The 16722-nt window shown below is 37.3% G+C and overlaps 1 protein-coding gene across 16 annotated transcripts in view; it reads left to right on the forward strand.

Annotated features, from left to right (window-relative positions):
- Positions 1–16722, forward strand: part of PTPRD (protein tyrosine phosphatase receptor type D) — a 530039-nt gene that overhangs the window by 407228 nt on the left and 106089 nt on the right. For all 16 annotated transcript variants that reach the window (XM_057548419.1, XM_057548421.1, XM_057548420.1 and 13 more), the window contains 2 exons: positions 1071–1183; positions 13850–13947. In XM_057548419.1, the coding sequence (XP_057404402.1) occupies positions 1071–1183; positions 13850–13947 (211 nt within the window). The remainder of the gene's footprint in view (positions 1–1070; positions 1184–13849; positions 13948–16722) is intronic.

Genomic DNA, 16722 nt, shown 5'->3' on the forward strand with positions numbered 1-16722 from the left:
AGCCCTCTGGCTAACCGTGGAATGACCTGGGTGGCACTGAATGAGAGCCCACTGCCACAGCAACACTAACGAGCTGTACCACCGTCATAGCAAAAAGAGAAAGGGAGAGTTCCTAAATACTGCTGCACCCTTTCTCCAAATAAGAATGGCTTTGCTCTGAGCAGGGGTGAGATGCTAGGATTATGCCTCCGGCCTGGAGATTGCTGGAATCTGTATTTGGAATAAAGCACTGTTTGAAAAGCTCTCCATTAGTTAAGTGAGTTTTTAATCTAATTCAACTTTAAAGAAAATAGCTAGCTACTACTCTGTGATTATTTGTTTGGGGGGGGGGGGAAGGATAAAGAACTCTTACTATAAAACCTCACATTTCTTGCATAGACATTTATTAAAATTACATTATGACACCTTAAGCAAAGGTAGTTAGCTTGACACCATAAACAGCCAACACTGTTTTTTCCTTGGAATTTGGAAAGAGAAAAGGGATGTTGGTTTTGTGTGGTCCTGATTCTCCTCCCAGGTATTAGGTTAACTTGAAATCTTAGAAATGCACTTACTGTCTTTATCTGGTTATGGGAAAATCCAGGGCAGGTCCACCTGGTAGCCGCCAGTCATGTATCCTAAAGGGAAAAGGAGGCGGGCAGATTTAGCTGTTTAGCTTGAGGCCCAGTAGTTTGAGTTTTTTCCCATGGTAACCACAATTTTAGTATTGGTTACTAGGGTTACTCTATCCTATCCCTCACAAATAGAACTAGTGGATGAGGGAGAAAAGCTGAACAAGTTTCCAAACCTATCTCACCAACACCTCCTTAAGCCTAAAGGCAGAATCACTGAATTATTTAAATCCAGAGATAAAGGAGGACTTTGAGGTGATCCACTTAAAAATTTCGGACCTGAGGAAATACTGTAGGCTAGAAGAGAAAAAAGTAACCTGAACAAAGTCACAAAAGTCAAAAAGTTTTAAACCTGAAAATGGCGGGTGGGGGGTTAGGAGGGGTATAACTCTGCTTTTTTAAAATCTGTTTCCATTTTTTTGGTTGTCTTACTCTTAAATTTTTATTCTCTCCCTATAGGAAGAGGGCAGAGTCTGATTCTAGAAAGAGCAGCATACCAAACAGTAAGGAGGTCCCTTCACACCATCCAACAGACCCAGTAGAACTGAGGCGCCTTAATTTCCAAACACCAGGTAAGAGGCATGACTCCTCTTGTCCGTAACACAGTGTTTACTCAAAGTTTTATAGCCCCGTTGATATCGCCTTGAGAGGTGAAGAGATCACTTTATTTCAAACAATTCTTTGTCCTCCTCTTTTACTTTACTATTATTGAGACTCACCAAAACATATGTCTTGAAAGGAAATTACATTCTTTGTGTAAATCTGAGGTGGGGTGGAAGAAAGAAAAAAAAATTTTTTTCCCTTCAAATTTTGGAAAAACTATAGTCTTAAGAATATCTACCATTTTTATGGGCTTAGCATAGTTGATTATTTTCAATGACATCTATCTGGAAAGAATTCAGTTTCTCATCTTATAAAGCAAATGAATGGATGGATGGATGGATGTTACCTCATTCATCCCATTGGGAAACAATATTTTTTTTTTCTCTATTCCCCTATTAATTTGTGTCTGTGTTACTCTGAAAGAAAGGGGAAGGGAGGGAGAAAAACAAAATGAGGAAAAAATTTGTATCTTTTAAAATATTACCGAAACTAAAATCTCACTGACCAATTTAGGTTTCTTACTGGGGAGACACACTAAGTGACTGAGGATAAGAAAAACATGTCTGTTTCTTAAATTAAAGAACCTTAAGTGCTTCAACAGAGGAGAAATATTATTCCTGCTGAGGGGCATTTTGTACAGTATTGTTAATTCAAGGCTAGCTCTATTTTGCTTTCTTTCACCTAAATCTTATTTATGCCAAATGAATGGCAAATAATGAAGAGTAGAGAGAGCTAAAAACATAAAACTGAGTGGCACTGTCTTAATACCTAATGATAATGGACAAAATTAAAGAGCTGATCTAAGAAGTCTATTTGATTAAAATTTGATGGTAGTATTGCACCCCAAATTGTTTGAAAGGTTTTTTTTGTGTTAAATGGATATTCTATTCACAGTATGGTATACCACAGATTTTATTAAACTACACATTTGCAGTGAATTGCTTTGAATTGAAAATACACAGTTTATTGTGTTTAGCATATTTTTTTATCTTACATGTAGATATGTCATAGTAACTAGAAACTATTCCGTTAAAAGAAATGCCTGGCATTTTTTAATGTGGCTATACAAGTCATCATAGAAGTGGGTTGTTTTTTAAAATTCTATCTCAAATGAGGTTTGTTCTTTAAAAAGCAAAAGATATACCTTCATCAGCATAAAAAGTAAAAGAAAATTTTCACATGGCCAAAAATCTCCCGTATGGGAATTTATTTAAAAGGCTGAGTATAATGATGACAGTAGCCCCAAAAGAAGACAGCCAGTGGGAGTGCTATCCCTCACCACCCCCAGCGCCATCAGAGAATGTTTCCAGGCATAAACACATGAATGGCAATTGTGTAGAAAGGATTATTAGCAGAGTGCTGGTGGCTGCAAGTAGGGAAATATAAATCCCTTTAACCAAGACACCTCCATGTACAAGAATTCTATAAAGAATCTAATTTCCCCAATGTATGTGGGAATATGAGATCCATTTATAGAGAGAACCTGCTAAATTCCATATAAGTCATTGGAAAGAAGAACGAAGGTTACAATTGAAGTGACATTGCTTATATCACCCATGGCTTTACCAAATTAAAACGGGGACCTAGGTATATAAGAAGGTATCATTTAACTAATATCAGACTTATCACCTCAAATGGATAGTAGAATAAAGTAGGCAAACAGTAAACAGGACAGAGGTGATTTAGTAGAGGAAGAGCATAGAACAGGAGAAATTGTCCCAAGATCCGAGCACATCTGTTCACTGAGGCAGCAGTATGTTGTACTCAGGTAAGCAGTCTGCTTAAGCCTGATTTGTTGAAATAGTCTTCGTGCCTCCCAAGCTCTGTGATGTGGCCTGCTGTCCTGCAAATTTGACCAGTGTACACAGAAAATTGTACCTAGCTGTCAATGTGAAATTCATAGAAACGTTACAGTTTTCTTCAGCCAGTATGGATTCCAGCCAGTGGCTATGAATTTCCTCAATTACTTGCCAACGGGATGAGAGCAGAAGCTGGGATTGTTAACCAAGTAAATGTGTTGTGCTGTTTCTTCCTCCCTGATTCACAAATAACCAAGGGCTTTCCTGGATGATGAAATAAAATGATCCTTTTATTCTAAAGCACCTTTCTTAGGCATTGCACAGGAAACAATTGTAATTTTTACTTATTTTTTTGGATTTTAAACCATTCGCCCTTCACTTTTTGAAACGTGCTTTTATATACATCATACCTTTGGGTATATAATTATCCACAAACATTATAAAATTTGACAATGTTTCTTAATGGCATGCATAAGTAGGGAATTAACAATCCAGGATTTTCAATGAAATCAGAAACCTGTGATTTATATAACCAGCCCCTAGCACAGAACTTGTTCATGAAAGCAAATTGATTTCCACTTCTGATGGGTCTGTTGTAGATGACAAAATGTCAAACTAACATTATCACTTGAAATTCAGTAGGTCTTTCAGAAGGTAAAGAAAACATATTGCTTAGTTCACTGATTTTTAGTTCTACTTTCCTTTAAAAATATTCACCTTGTGAATGAAAAATCTATTTACATTTTAAGTTACTTATTCTTGTCGGAGAGTCTAGGTTTAAAGAGTCAGACTTTTTTTCCCCAAATTCTGCTTCATATTTAAAAGATACTGAAACATACATTTTAAATTTCATATAAATACAGTATTCTGACATTAAGTACTTCAAAGAATTCTTTCCTTAATTGCAGTACCACAAACACATCTGTCTCTGGGTCAGGGAAAGGAAAAGGTCAGAATTTTGTCCCTTGCCGCTCAGCTAAGGCACAAAGTCAAGACGGAGAAATCTCTTCTTTTCCCAATAACCATCTTCGTGAGGCTGTGGGATGTGGAGAGAAACATTGCTTTAGCACACTTCCCAAATTTGGGGTGATAATCAAGTCCCTCTGTTTGTGAAACGCTGTATTCAAGCAACTGAACAGGACGAGGAAGGCTCATGCTTTCCCAATTAAAAGCAGGTACCTATGCTTGTAGGTATTTTCCACGAATATATTTATCTGTCTGTTCAGATGGCAGTATACAGCCAGGTTGTATTTGCAAGAACCTGAACTACCTGATCTCTTAGGAGAGTATGGTTTACAACATGGAGTCATCAATTACTGGTGTGTGGGGACAGTCAGAACTGGTGTGGAATGTGTCAGTTGAAGTAGCATTGCTGTGTCACCAGTGACTTAGCAATGTAAAATCGAGAGCTAGGTGTAGAAGGGATCATTTAGCTAAGGTGAGACTTATCACCTCAAGTGGGTAATGGAATAAAATGGACTAAATGAGTAAATGAGAGAGGAGATGTAGTAGAAGAATTTTCTAGAATTCTTAACTGCTCAAAAAGTTTTTACAAGCCTTTAAGATCTGTGGAGGAAGGGAAGAAGATATTCACTTATAAAAGATGCTTTTAGTGAAACTTCTATTAAGCCTGACACATCTTTGTAGACAGTGGGAACTGGGTATGTGTTAGGATGGCTGAGAGATGAGTTACATGTTAAACAAAAGTGAACTCTTTTTGTTGGGAGGAAAGCTTTTCTTTTTTTCTGTTAAAAAAATTTCCAAGTCATTTTATAATCCCCCCCATCAACATTTCTTAATTATGTTTATTGAGGAAAAAATTTTAAATAGGAAATAAGCTTGTTAACAATTGTTACACATAGGTTATGGCTATACAGTTGTGCATTATATTATTTACATTTTGTGGTGTTTGAAAAGTTTCCTAAGTTGTAAAAGGCAAAAAAAAACACTTTTAGAAAAGAAAAATTACTCTTCATCTCACCACTTATTTTTCTTCTTTTGAATATTTAAAATAAAAAGTAAACGATTTCCTATAACTACTCCAATTTGACCCTCCAGAAATATCTATCATATAGAGCTCCATGCATATCCTTCCAGAATTTTTAATATGTATATACAGTTCTTTAAATGATAAAATACATAGCAGGTATATAGACAGATGCATATACATGAAATTTCCTGTTTTAACATTTAACTACATAAAAATAGACCTGTTTCCAAGTTACTGTATTAGGTTTTACCTCCTTTTTAACAGGTGAGAGTACTGACGCTATTCTGTTCTACAGATGTCACAAAATATATTAGCTCAATCCTCATTAATGGATGCTAAGTTATTTCCTGTATTTTGCTCTTACAAATAATACTGTAATGAGCAGTACTGAGCCCAGATCTTTTCACATCTTGTTGTTATTTCTGAATGATAGACACCTGGAAATGTGATGGCAGCGTCCTAGGGTAGGCACATTTACCATTTTGATAGAGACTGACAATTACAAATATTTTTGAAGTATTGTAAAAAGCTTTCACGTACCAAGTAGCCCCTCTGGGCAGTGGCCTCTAGAATTGCACAAAATGCCTAAGATAAATATAATACTGTCAAAAGATGGTGATTTATCAGAAAACCAAAGAAATGACTGATATGTGTTCCGATTTCTACTTTTTACAACAAAGCAAATTTAGAAGTTCAGCATCTTAAAGAAATAAGCTTTTTTTCTAGTGTAAAAAAAGGTGTAAAGGAACATATAACTAATCGCATCATATGGTACACTAGTCACCACCTTTCTTGGTGCCTGCAAACTTCTCCCCAAGGACCAACCCACTCTGGTTGGTCCAAAGTTTTTAGAATTTTCTTTTCCTGCAAAATTCTTTCTCCCAGTATCTGTACCCCTTCCTCAGAATCCTCCCGTCCCCCACCAAAAAAAAAAATTTTTTTTTTTTCAAACAAAAACAAAACTCTACCGTTAGGGGCTTCCCTGGTGGCACAGTGGTTAAGAATCCGCCTGCCAATGCAGGGGACACGGATTCAAGCCCTGGTCCGGGAAGATCCCACATGCCGCAGAGCAACTAAGCCCGTGTGCCACAACTACTGAGCCTGTGCTCTAGAGCCTGCAAGCCACAACTACTGAGCCCACATGCCACAACTACTGAAGCTCGCGTGCCTAGAGCCCATGCTCCACAACAAGGGAAGCCACTGCAATGAGAAGCCCGTGCACCGCAATGAAGAGTAGCCCCCGCTCACTGCAACTAGAGAAAGCCCGCACACAGCAACAAAGACCCAACACAGCCCAAAATAAATAAATTTATTTAAAAAACCCCAAAACTCTACTGTTTGTACTTGCAACTTTTAGGAAAAGAGATTTAAAAATAGATGCTCAGATGTTACAACATAAAAGCCTCATTTTCATTTTGTGGATGACCTTAATATGTTTTGCCCTAAAGCATACATGGATGGTAGGAGATTGATGGGCTGTGAAAAACAAAAACAAACTCATAAAAAGTTAACGTATCAGAAATAGCAGTATCAGCAGCAGAAAAGTCTGCACAGCAACTGAGTGGTTTTGAAAGCTCTTGAGACATCTCTTCCGATGCATTAGTAGTAGTAAATGGATCAGGGCTAACAAGATCCATCTTTATATGTATCTCCTTATATTCATATTTTGTATTGTAGGAAACTAAGGCATATGATCTAGATTAAGAACACCAGATGTATTCTTTTTATCTTATATTTCAGAAGCATTGGTTCATTGAATCTATGGTATATAAATGGTATATTTCTGATATAAAGAAACATAGTTTGTTCCAATTCTTCAGTTTGAGAAATCCCACATAAAAATGATTTTTAATTATGCCATATAGTGCTTACCTGAAAAAGCACTTTCCCTTATGATGATCCTAGTCATGGATTAAGTCAAACTGTCACTGTTGTACCAACAAGCAATTATACCTTACAAATCAATCTTGTCCTTTGTCTTTAATTTACCATTCATTTGTGAGGCACATTATAAACATAGAGTTATCTGTAGTTATTCAGGTTAGGCTAAGTAGTACATATTATGTTAAAAGCTGAAAAATATTTTAGAAACTAAGTTGCTATGATTTATTAAGTCAGGTAGGTATACTTCTGATTTGATGAACAAATTAACTTCTCCCTGTTCCATGACCACAACCTGTCCTTCAGCCTTTATCACAATTTGTTGGAAAGGAAAACCATGAAGAGAGTATTACTGCATTATCACACATAAATATTATCAGGAAAAATCATCTAAAAGATGTTCCACCACTCTTAGTGACCTCAAAACCTCCACTTAACAAAACTGTTATAAAGTTGTAAAGTGCCTGTTGGCATTTAATGCAAGGTTAAAAAATATGGCAAGTATTTGATAAACATTTCTCTATAGATAAAAAAGTCATTTGAAGCTTACTGTTGGTTAGATTACTGACCGAGTAAAACAGAACATTTGAAAAGCAAAAACAGGGTAAATTAGGGTTTTTAAAAAAAAAAAAAAAATTGCTGCTGAATAGCACTACAGTTTTTAACATGAACTAAAGGTATACATGCAAAATATTTTCATGGAAGCTCACAAAGTCTTGGTAAGAAGTAAGTAAAAAATGCAGGTGTGTGTATAAGTGCCCTTTACCTGTTCTCCACCAGTCACACAGGCATACCTTCTAAAGGAAGCTAGTATGTTATTGACACATTTTCTCAAACCGAGGGTAGTTTATGTTCCTTTGTTACTGAATAAGTAGCCCGAACAGTTTCACAAGCCCATATTTATGTATGTAGCACCACTCTCCCAGGGGTGTTCAACGATTTAAGAGACAGCATGGCATACTGAGAAGTTCCCTAAATGAGAATTGACAAGGTCTGGGATCAAATTCCCCACATAGCCATAGTTCTACTGATAATGATGACCTTGATCAAGTCCTTTCACCCCTCTGAGTTTCATTTTCCTTACTGGTGGAATTAATGCGAGAGGGGAGGGGAGGATAGATGAACCCACAGAGAGTGAATCATGGGAGAAGTATACACTGTCCCGTTCCCGCCCCCTCCCCAGTGTCTCTCCCAGTGCCTGTGGATACAAACATGCTGCCTGTCACTCTCAACCTTCTGATTTTAATTCACACACCAAAGGAACATTTTGCTCTTCTAAAACAGAGATTACAATCTTGTTAGCCAAATGTGGCCTCCAAAGGTCTTGTCTTTGACCCCTACTGGATCTCAACAAAATTTTGAGTCAGTAGTGAAAACAGAGCAAAGTCACATCATTACCTGGGTTTTCAGTTGCTGTTGAGAGCCTGAGAAGCCTCACCCTCTTGGCTCTGTAGTACTACCTGGAAGATATCTGCTAGAGCTTTGCACCCCGCTAGAAGTTCTCCACAGTCTACACCAGCCCTAAGGATGGCCCTGACATTGAGACAGAGTTCAGTTGCCATTCATCTAAAGCTTATTATTATTACGTTTTTAAAAAAATAGAGAAATATTTCTCTTTCCTGAGACTCCCCTGTAAGCAGAGAAATGAAAGACAGCTTGCTGCACAAAAGGCTCCTTGTTGCACAGAAACGGGGAGGAGTGCATTACTTGTGAAAGTGTTTACTGTTCAGTACCTGGTTATCTTTAATCATTTACCTAACCGACCTGGCAGCTTGAGCCACTGGAAACCTTGACCCCTGCTTGAGGAGATCGTAACTTCCATTCTAGAAATAAAGCAGTAAAGATGCCAAAACCACTTAAGATTTTGTTATTGACTAGATGGGCTAAAATATACAGGTCACTTAACTTTTCTAGACCTCAGAGCCCTCTTGTATAAAATGAAAATGCTGGACTAAGTGACCTCTAAGGCACCTCTCAGCTTACAATGCCACGATTTTAAAGTTTTACATCTTATAAGGAAGCCACCACGCAGTTACTGTCACAAATATTTACCCTGTTAAAAGTAGCCGTCGTGTTTTTTCCTCCAACCTAAGGCAGATTTCAGTGACTACATCTGTCGTTTTTCAGGTTGACAGTGTATATTGTCGTATCATAGCTTCAGAATGAAAACTCTGCTCAGACGTAATGTGTGCCTTTAAAATGCATTTATGTCGTGCATTTGTAGCTTTGAACTGATGAGGTCGTGACCCTGGCAAGTCCTCATCAGCTGTGAGCTGCCCTTTAAGTTCTTGTTAATAATAGCTAAAGCACTAAAGCTTGCTAATGGAGACTTAGAGCAGATTCAAGGCTATCACCAGGAGAAAGCTGATCTCATTCTCATAAACTCTGATTCTTGCACGAAAAAAGTAAAGTTACAGGCCCCTGCCCCCATCAAAAATTCCCAAAGGACTGAGACTCATTACCGGGGAACTTTAAAAATATCAATGTCTGACTCCCCTACCCAGCTATTCTGAGTTAATTGGTCAGGTGTGCAGCCTGGAAGGAAGGAATTTTAAAACACCTCAAATTGTGCTAATGTGAAAACACTGTTCTAATAAAACGTGGATTCACAGACTGTGAGCAACAGCCAGGTTGCCAGACAAAAGATTGAAAAGATACCACAGTGAGGTCAAATTCATAGTTTTCTTAGTGTCTGCTTTTTCATTCAGATTCTAACATGCTTGATTATATCCTGTAAATTTTTTTTTCCACGTTGGACAATGGAGCAGTTTGGGGAGAATTGTATAACACTATTTTGCAACAGACCCTTGGTGATTATTTTCTGATACGACCTAGAGTTTCATGTTAAATAATAAATGCTGGAGGGCTTCCCTGGTGGCGCAGTGGTTGAGAATCTGCCTGCTGGTGCGGGAGACGCGGGTTCGAGCCCTGGTCTGGGAGGATCCCACGTGCCGCGGAGCGGCTGGGCCCGTGAGCCACAGCTGCTGAGCCTGCGCGTCTGGAGCCTGTGCCCCGCAACGGGAGGGGCCGCGATAGTGAAAGGCCCGCGCACCGCGATGAAGAGCGGTCCCCGCACCGCGATGAAGAGTGGCCCCCGCTTGCCGCAACTAGAGAAAGCCCTCGCACGAACCGAAGACCCAGCACAGCCAAAAATAAATAAATAAATAAATAAATAAATAAATAAATAAAAATTAAAAAAAAAAAAAGATTGAATTTGTTAATTAAAAAAAAAAATAAAAATAAAAATAAATGCTGGAGAAGATGTGGAGAAAAGGGAATCCTCCCACACTGTTGGTGGGAACGTAAATTGGTGCAGCCACTATGGATAAGAGTATGGAGGTTCCTTAAAAAAAAAACTAAAAATAGAGTTACCCTATGATCCAGGAATGCCACTCCTGGGCATATATCCAGAGGAAACTCTAATTTGAAAAGACACATGCACCCCAGTGTTCACTGCAGCACTATTTACAATAGCCAAGACATGGAAGCAATCTAAATGTCCATCAGAAGTTGAATGGATAAAGAAAATGTTGTATATATATTCAATAGAATACTACTCAGCCATAAAAAAGAATGAAATAATGCCATTTGCAGCAACATGGATGGACCTAGAGATTATCATACTGACTGAAGTCAGCAGAAAGAGAAAGACAACTATCATATCACTTATATGTGGAATCTAAAATATGATACAAATTAACTTCTTTACAAAACAGAAATAGACTCACAGACATAGAAAACAAACTTAAGGTTACCAAAGGGGAAAAAAGATGGCGGGAGGGGTAAATTAGGAGTTTGGGATTAGCAGACACAAACTGCTGTATATAAAATAAGTAAACAACAAGGTTCTACTGTATAGCACAGGGAATTATATTCAATATCTTGTAATAAACCATAATGGAAAATAATATGAAAAAGAATATGTATATGTATAACTGAATCATTTTGCTATATACCAGAAACTAACAGAACACTGTAAATCAACTACACTTCAATAAAAAATAAAATAAAATAAAATAATGAAAAGGAATAAGTAAATAAATAAGAGTTTCACGTTAGAGGAGTTTCACCCCACGTTTATTCTTCAGCATAATTTTTATGTTGACATTTATTCGTTTTGAATACATGATATAAGATCATAATTTGGCTAGCTAAAGAAAATTGTATTAAACTTAATTCAAAAAGTTGACAATTCAACTGCATATATTTTGTTTTGTAGAATGTAAATGCTCCCCACCCCTCAAAGAAAAGATAGTTACTTTTAGAACCTTTACATATGAACTACATCCACAAGACCCTTCTCTGCTCAGACATCCTATCTACTTGAGGAAGAAATGAGTTATAAAGAAGGAAGTGACTCCAGAATTTATCTAGCCCCACATTTTAATTTCACAGATGAAGAAATTGAGGTGCTTGATAACAAGAAGTTTGTCCCTATTCATAGATGGCAGACCTAGAAGTAGAACTCACATTCAGTGTACTAGTCCATGATTTCTTCTCCTGAACCATCAGATTCCCACAAAGCTTTCCTCCCCTTTCTGTGAAACATCCATTCTGCCATTTTTACTTGTCCTAGAACTTGAGTGCAATACTGTCAAGTCTTAAATAATGATTCTTGAACACCAGGATATCGTTGCATGTGATATATACATATCCTGAATTAGAATGTAATGGATCAGTGCAGGTTTGCTTGGATTTCTCTGTAATTAGCTTCCAAAGTAATACTCCCAGACCATGTGCCAGTGCATGCCAGAAGTAAATATGCTGATCGCGTCTTTGGTTGATGATGATGGTCTTCTACTGCTGTTATACTAATACTTTTCCCATCTCCCACTGGCTTTACTTTTTGCAGCTTTGAGCAGTAATTCAGTCCCCTACGCCTCCCTGATTGGCTCTGTGTCCTCCCTCTCTAGCCAAACCACCACTCAGTCCATATATGATAATAACTCTCTCCCACGATTCGCTCGAAAAGGTCTAAACATCTTTGTCTCTATTATTTTCTCTGTTAAAGCACTGTAATGGATGTCCACATCATTCCATTTCCAGATAAGCCTAGAGTCTCTTGTGCCTTTGCATTTCCACTCTTGTCATTGGGGGCGCCTCATCTGGATAAGATCACTTTAGTTGTTAGACCACCGTCACCCACCCTCTCCTTCCACAAAATGTAAATGAGTTCAATTCTACCATCTATAGGGAAAAGTTTCAGAAATGGGTTCCAACATTTAGGTCCAAATGCATAATTATATCAGCAACAAACAGTTTCTACTTCCAAGCCGACTCATTTTTATTGGCTCTTCCATTAAGATTTTAGCTGACTGAAAGTAGACTTTCATAGCCATAAACACTAAAGTACCACCTATCACAGCACAGTGCTAAAATGATTGGAAGAAGCAAAACAGTTTTTTACCTAACTTACCAAACCATTGATAATTCAGCATTTGAGACAAAGGAACTCACTGGGTGGCTTTCAATAACAGCACAATATCTAAAATACCCATAAAGTAATTACACATTGTGTTGACTTAGTGGTCACCATACCATAGCCTGACACCCTCCAAAGAGTCCCCAGGACGGCAGAATGTCAACATGGCTTCCAGTTTGAGCCCCTCCCTCATTCTTTTTCTATGTCAGAGGCTTCCCTGGGGGCATGCTAGTTCACGTTTTTCTAGTCAGCTGGAATTTGCATCTGTAAGACATGAGGCAGCAATGCTCTCTCATGGTGCTCTTGAAAAATTAATCAGAAGAAGTAAAATGTAAATCACATGAAAAGTGAGAAACCATTGGAAAGACACAGGCATCAGCAAAATTGGTGGATTATTTTTAACAGAATCTATGAATCTAACATACCTTCAGCTGGCAGACTGAACTAAGATGTATCACCCACTGTCATTGCTTTCTTTCTTTTTCTACCTTCTTTTTCCTCTTCATCCTTTCACCATTTGCTCCCTTTCCTGCATTCATTTCCCATTAGTGGACAAAGATGTTTACACCTGAAGTGGATTGTAGGTTTGCTGGGGGTTAAATAAATGGGGGCTTGGGGCAAAATACCACAAAGTTGTCAGTCTGGCCATCAATAAATGTCCAGGAGAAGGCTGCAACCCAATCTCTACAATCTGCTACGAGTGAAAACATTTTTGAAACTCAGTTTGGTGTCTGATTTTGTCATCAGTGATTATTGTCTATGAGCTGTGGTGCATGTCCTTCTTTGTGTCCATGTATGCATGTGAATGTCAGTCGCCTACAGGTTTGTGAAATATTAAAGCGATCTTAATCTAGTCACAATGTATAGTGGATCCTGTAAAAACCTGCAGCATTTTTATTAGGCCTTTTAAAAAGTATATCAGACTATCCATTTCATTTTTTTTTTTTAACAAATTCATTCTGTTTTATTTTATTTACACCATCATTTCCTTTGCAGGTTCAGATGATTCCGGTTACCCTGGTAACCTTCATTCTTCAAGTTAGTTTTCCTTGATTATGCATAAGTCACTTTATGTTTCCTATCAAGCGATTACGCTTTTCCTTTTAGGGCTTTCTCAGTATCTGTTTTCTTAGTTCACTTTACACCATTTAATTCCACACAGTTTCCATTTCACACAGTGCAGGAGAAGGAGTTTGAAATGACATAACAGTCATTACTCAAAGCAGAAGTTGACATCAAGCCTGACTGTCAGTTTTCTCCACGAGCTCACTGCATTGATTCATAGCACAATAACGCTTTCTTTCACACTAGGAGTGTTAGTTTGGGGATTATGCTTGGTAGCTTTTCATTTGGCTACAAAATTCATCCTTCCAGAGCATGTCCTGCTTTGAGTAACCAAACTATCTGCCTGCTTCCTCACATTAAACATCTTTACTACTCACATATTTTCAGGCCATTTCTAACTATAGTATTCTCTATATTTTGGAATAGTTAGCGTCATTTTCATTCGTTTTCAAATGTCTTTATTCTTTCCTTTTAATAGGTATGGCTAGCCATCCTCCAATACCTATCTTGGAACTCGCAGATCACATTGAAAGGTTAAAAGCAAATGACAACTTGAAGTTTTCCCAGGAATATGAGGTAACTGAGTGTGTTTATACTTGACAGTATTTTCAAGAATTGCCCCCCTCTTCTTTTTGACCATATTCTTAAAAACTAACTTCATCAGTTCTTTTTCCTTTAAATATGACTCAGCATCTGATATAAAAGTTTATAACAAATAGCCAACTTAAAAGTATCTGTATAATTAATGTAGTAGTTGTACTTTGAAAGGTGTTGAATTATTTATATGCGTTTGGTATTACTTAATGAGGTTGATTTATGTTTCCTGATTTCAAGTTCATAGACTATACTGAATGTATAAGCTTCCCAGTATACCAAAGGGGTGCCAGATACACTGATTTATGGTCAGAAGGCTCACTGAAAAAGAAATTACATGGAATAAGCAGATTTCCCAGTGCTCTTTTTCAGTTTTACATGGCCTAAAAACTGTAATTATTAAGTACCTACACATGATTTTGCCATTCAGTCTAAAATAATATTAGGGCTAATATTAAGATAGTAATATGTTCGCAGAAAGTTGCCTATTTTTGAAGCAATGGTGAACTTAATGGTATCTTAAATTTTCAGAATGTTTAAAGGTTTTGTGTGAATCCTTGATGAAAATGAATAAAAAAATTGTTGTATATGTCTGGGTATTTGGATATTGTGGCATTTATCAAGCAGAAAGTTGTAAAACTGGATCTTGGTATGGTATTCCTCAGCAACAGGGACCCATAGTGAAACCAGTGCATGGATTATTTATAACTAAATGATCATTTATCTCTTAGATCAAGTTTAACTTAGCGTAAGATTAACATGTCCAACTAAAATCTTCTAATTGTGCCAAATAACAAAACTGTTTGGAACAGTTCAAATTCTACCATAAAGAGTTTCTGATTTACTTAATGGGAGTCTTAAAACACATCCTTGTTACATCCTTTGGTTTCTGTTTTACCAACCTGAAATGAAGCTGATGGACTAGATATCTCTCAGTCCCTAGCAGCTCTAACATTTTGCCCTGTCATATTCGGTTAGAAAACCGCAAGAGGAGCCCTAACCTCAAGTGGCTAGAGGGATATCAACTATGTGAAGAAGCTCCGTGTAAGAGAACGTAGCGCAGTGGTGCCTTCGGCAGTCTAGATATTTGCATGGACTTTCTAAAGTCTTTAAACATTCAAATTTTGATTATTTAAATTATTGCGCTGGCTAAGCAAAACTTATCTGTAGCCCCATGTACCCTCACCTTCAAGAGCTGGTAACCTTTTATGCAATTTACACACTCCAGCATCTTTGTCAAATATTTGATAGAACGCAAAGGAGGTTGTGTTTATTTGCTCATTGGTTGAGTTACATTTTCCTTTATTCTGTTCTAAGCATTTAGGAGAACATTTTCAATTTTAGGAAACACATTGGATTGTGAATTGTCTTATTTTCTAAATGGGCTGCTTCTTATTTCTTTCCTGTTCTTCCTCTTAGTCATAAAGGTTCTTTTTAAATTATGCAGTATTCTTTAAAATAGTTTCTGTAGTTTCTGGTTTGAGGCTTGAGGCTGAAAATTGAGTTTTAAAAAGAAAACAAGGCATATGATGAATGCCATTTGGGGCAACATAAAAACTCTTAGTTAAGTGTTAGTTTTCAGCAACCAGAATCTTTCACTCCTCCAACCTCCTCTTTATTGTTATCATGAGTGTTGTTATTGTTATGCTTAGTGTTTCGCTATGTGCGATATGATGGGTCACAAAAAAAATAAAATTTGATAGCTCAACCTGTTAATAAGCTATTAATTGTCAATACCATTGACAGTATTTGCATCATTCAAGCAACCTCAGTTGTATGCTTTGACTACAATAACTGGCCTCCTTTAAATATGGAATTTCTCCAGAAATGCTACATGTAAAGATACTCTAATGATACTCATTTAGCCATTAGATTAGAAGTGCTCCTTGAAAGTAGTTATGAACTGCATGCTGGCAGCACTCCCGTTAAGAACTCCCCCAGTAGCCGTTGACATGATAGCCCACACTGACTACCGTTTATCACAACAATGATCTGTGATTAAAGCTCTCTGGGCATGAATTGACTCTACGGTGCCTTAACAGCCATGAAGGGGATATTTAAGTGATGTATTCCTCTGTGATAATATGATAAAGACCTCTACATACTATTTTAGGCCATGAGCAACACACTGAAAAAAACATTTTTTTTTTTGCATGTTATCTCCATATAAATTTGAATAGATTTTTCATTGGTTTTCAGTGAAGAAAATGGAGAAAACACAAGTCATTACTTTCAAACATGTAATTATTTTGGCATAATCACTATGGATTAATGTTTACTCAGACCTCTCAAGATGGGTAAAGCTAAATTTGTTACTCTGATTCTAAGACTAAAGCAGAAGTTAAAGGCATGAAACCTGTTTACACTGATCATGAGGTCAGGATAGGAGGAAGTAGGTTTAAATTGTAGCACAGTATTATTAGATCATGTGAGAGACTTCCTTTACTGTAAAGAAAATTGGACTCAGACATCGGATTCAATGACAGCTGGAAGAAGGAACCTGAGAAATTAGTATAACTGCATCTTGAAGGTCTCTACAATTACTTTAGGCTTTTATTTTCTGCAGTGCGACTGCCAAGTCCTACTAGAATTTAAGTCCAGAATTTGAGGATGGCATCTAGAATGCAGGGAACAAAGTCCTCCTTAAATTTGGTATCACTGTCAAAGTCAGTACATCAGGCCAGTGAATGTTTAGACTGATTCAGAATAGTTGTGTAGGTCTTGCCAAATAAACTCTTAGCCAATACCTATATATGG

Source organism: Balaenoptera acutorostrata, chromosome 6 (assembly GCF_949987535.1).
Source record: "Balaenoptera acutorostrata chromosome 6, mBalAcu1.1, whole genome shotgun sequence".
NCBI lineage: Eukaryota > Metazoa > Chordata > Mammalia > Artiodactyla > Balaenopteridae > Balaenoptera > Balaenoptera acutorostrata.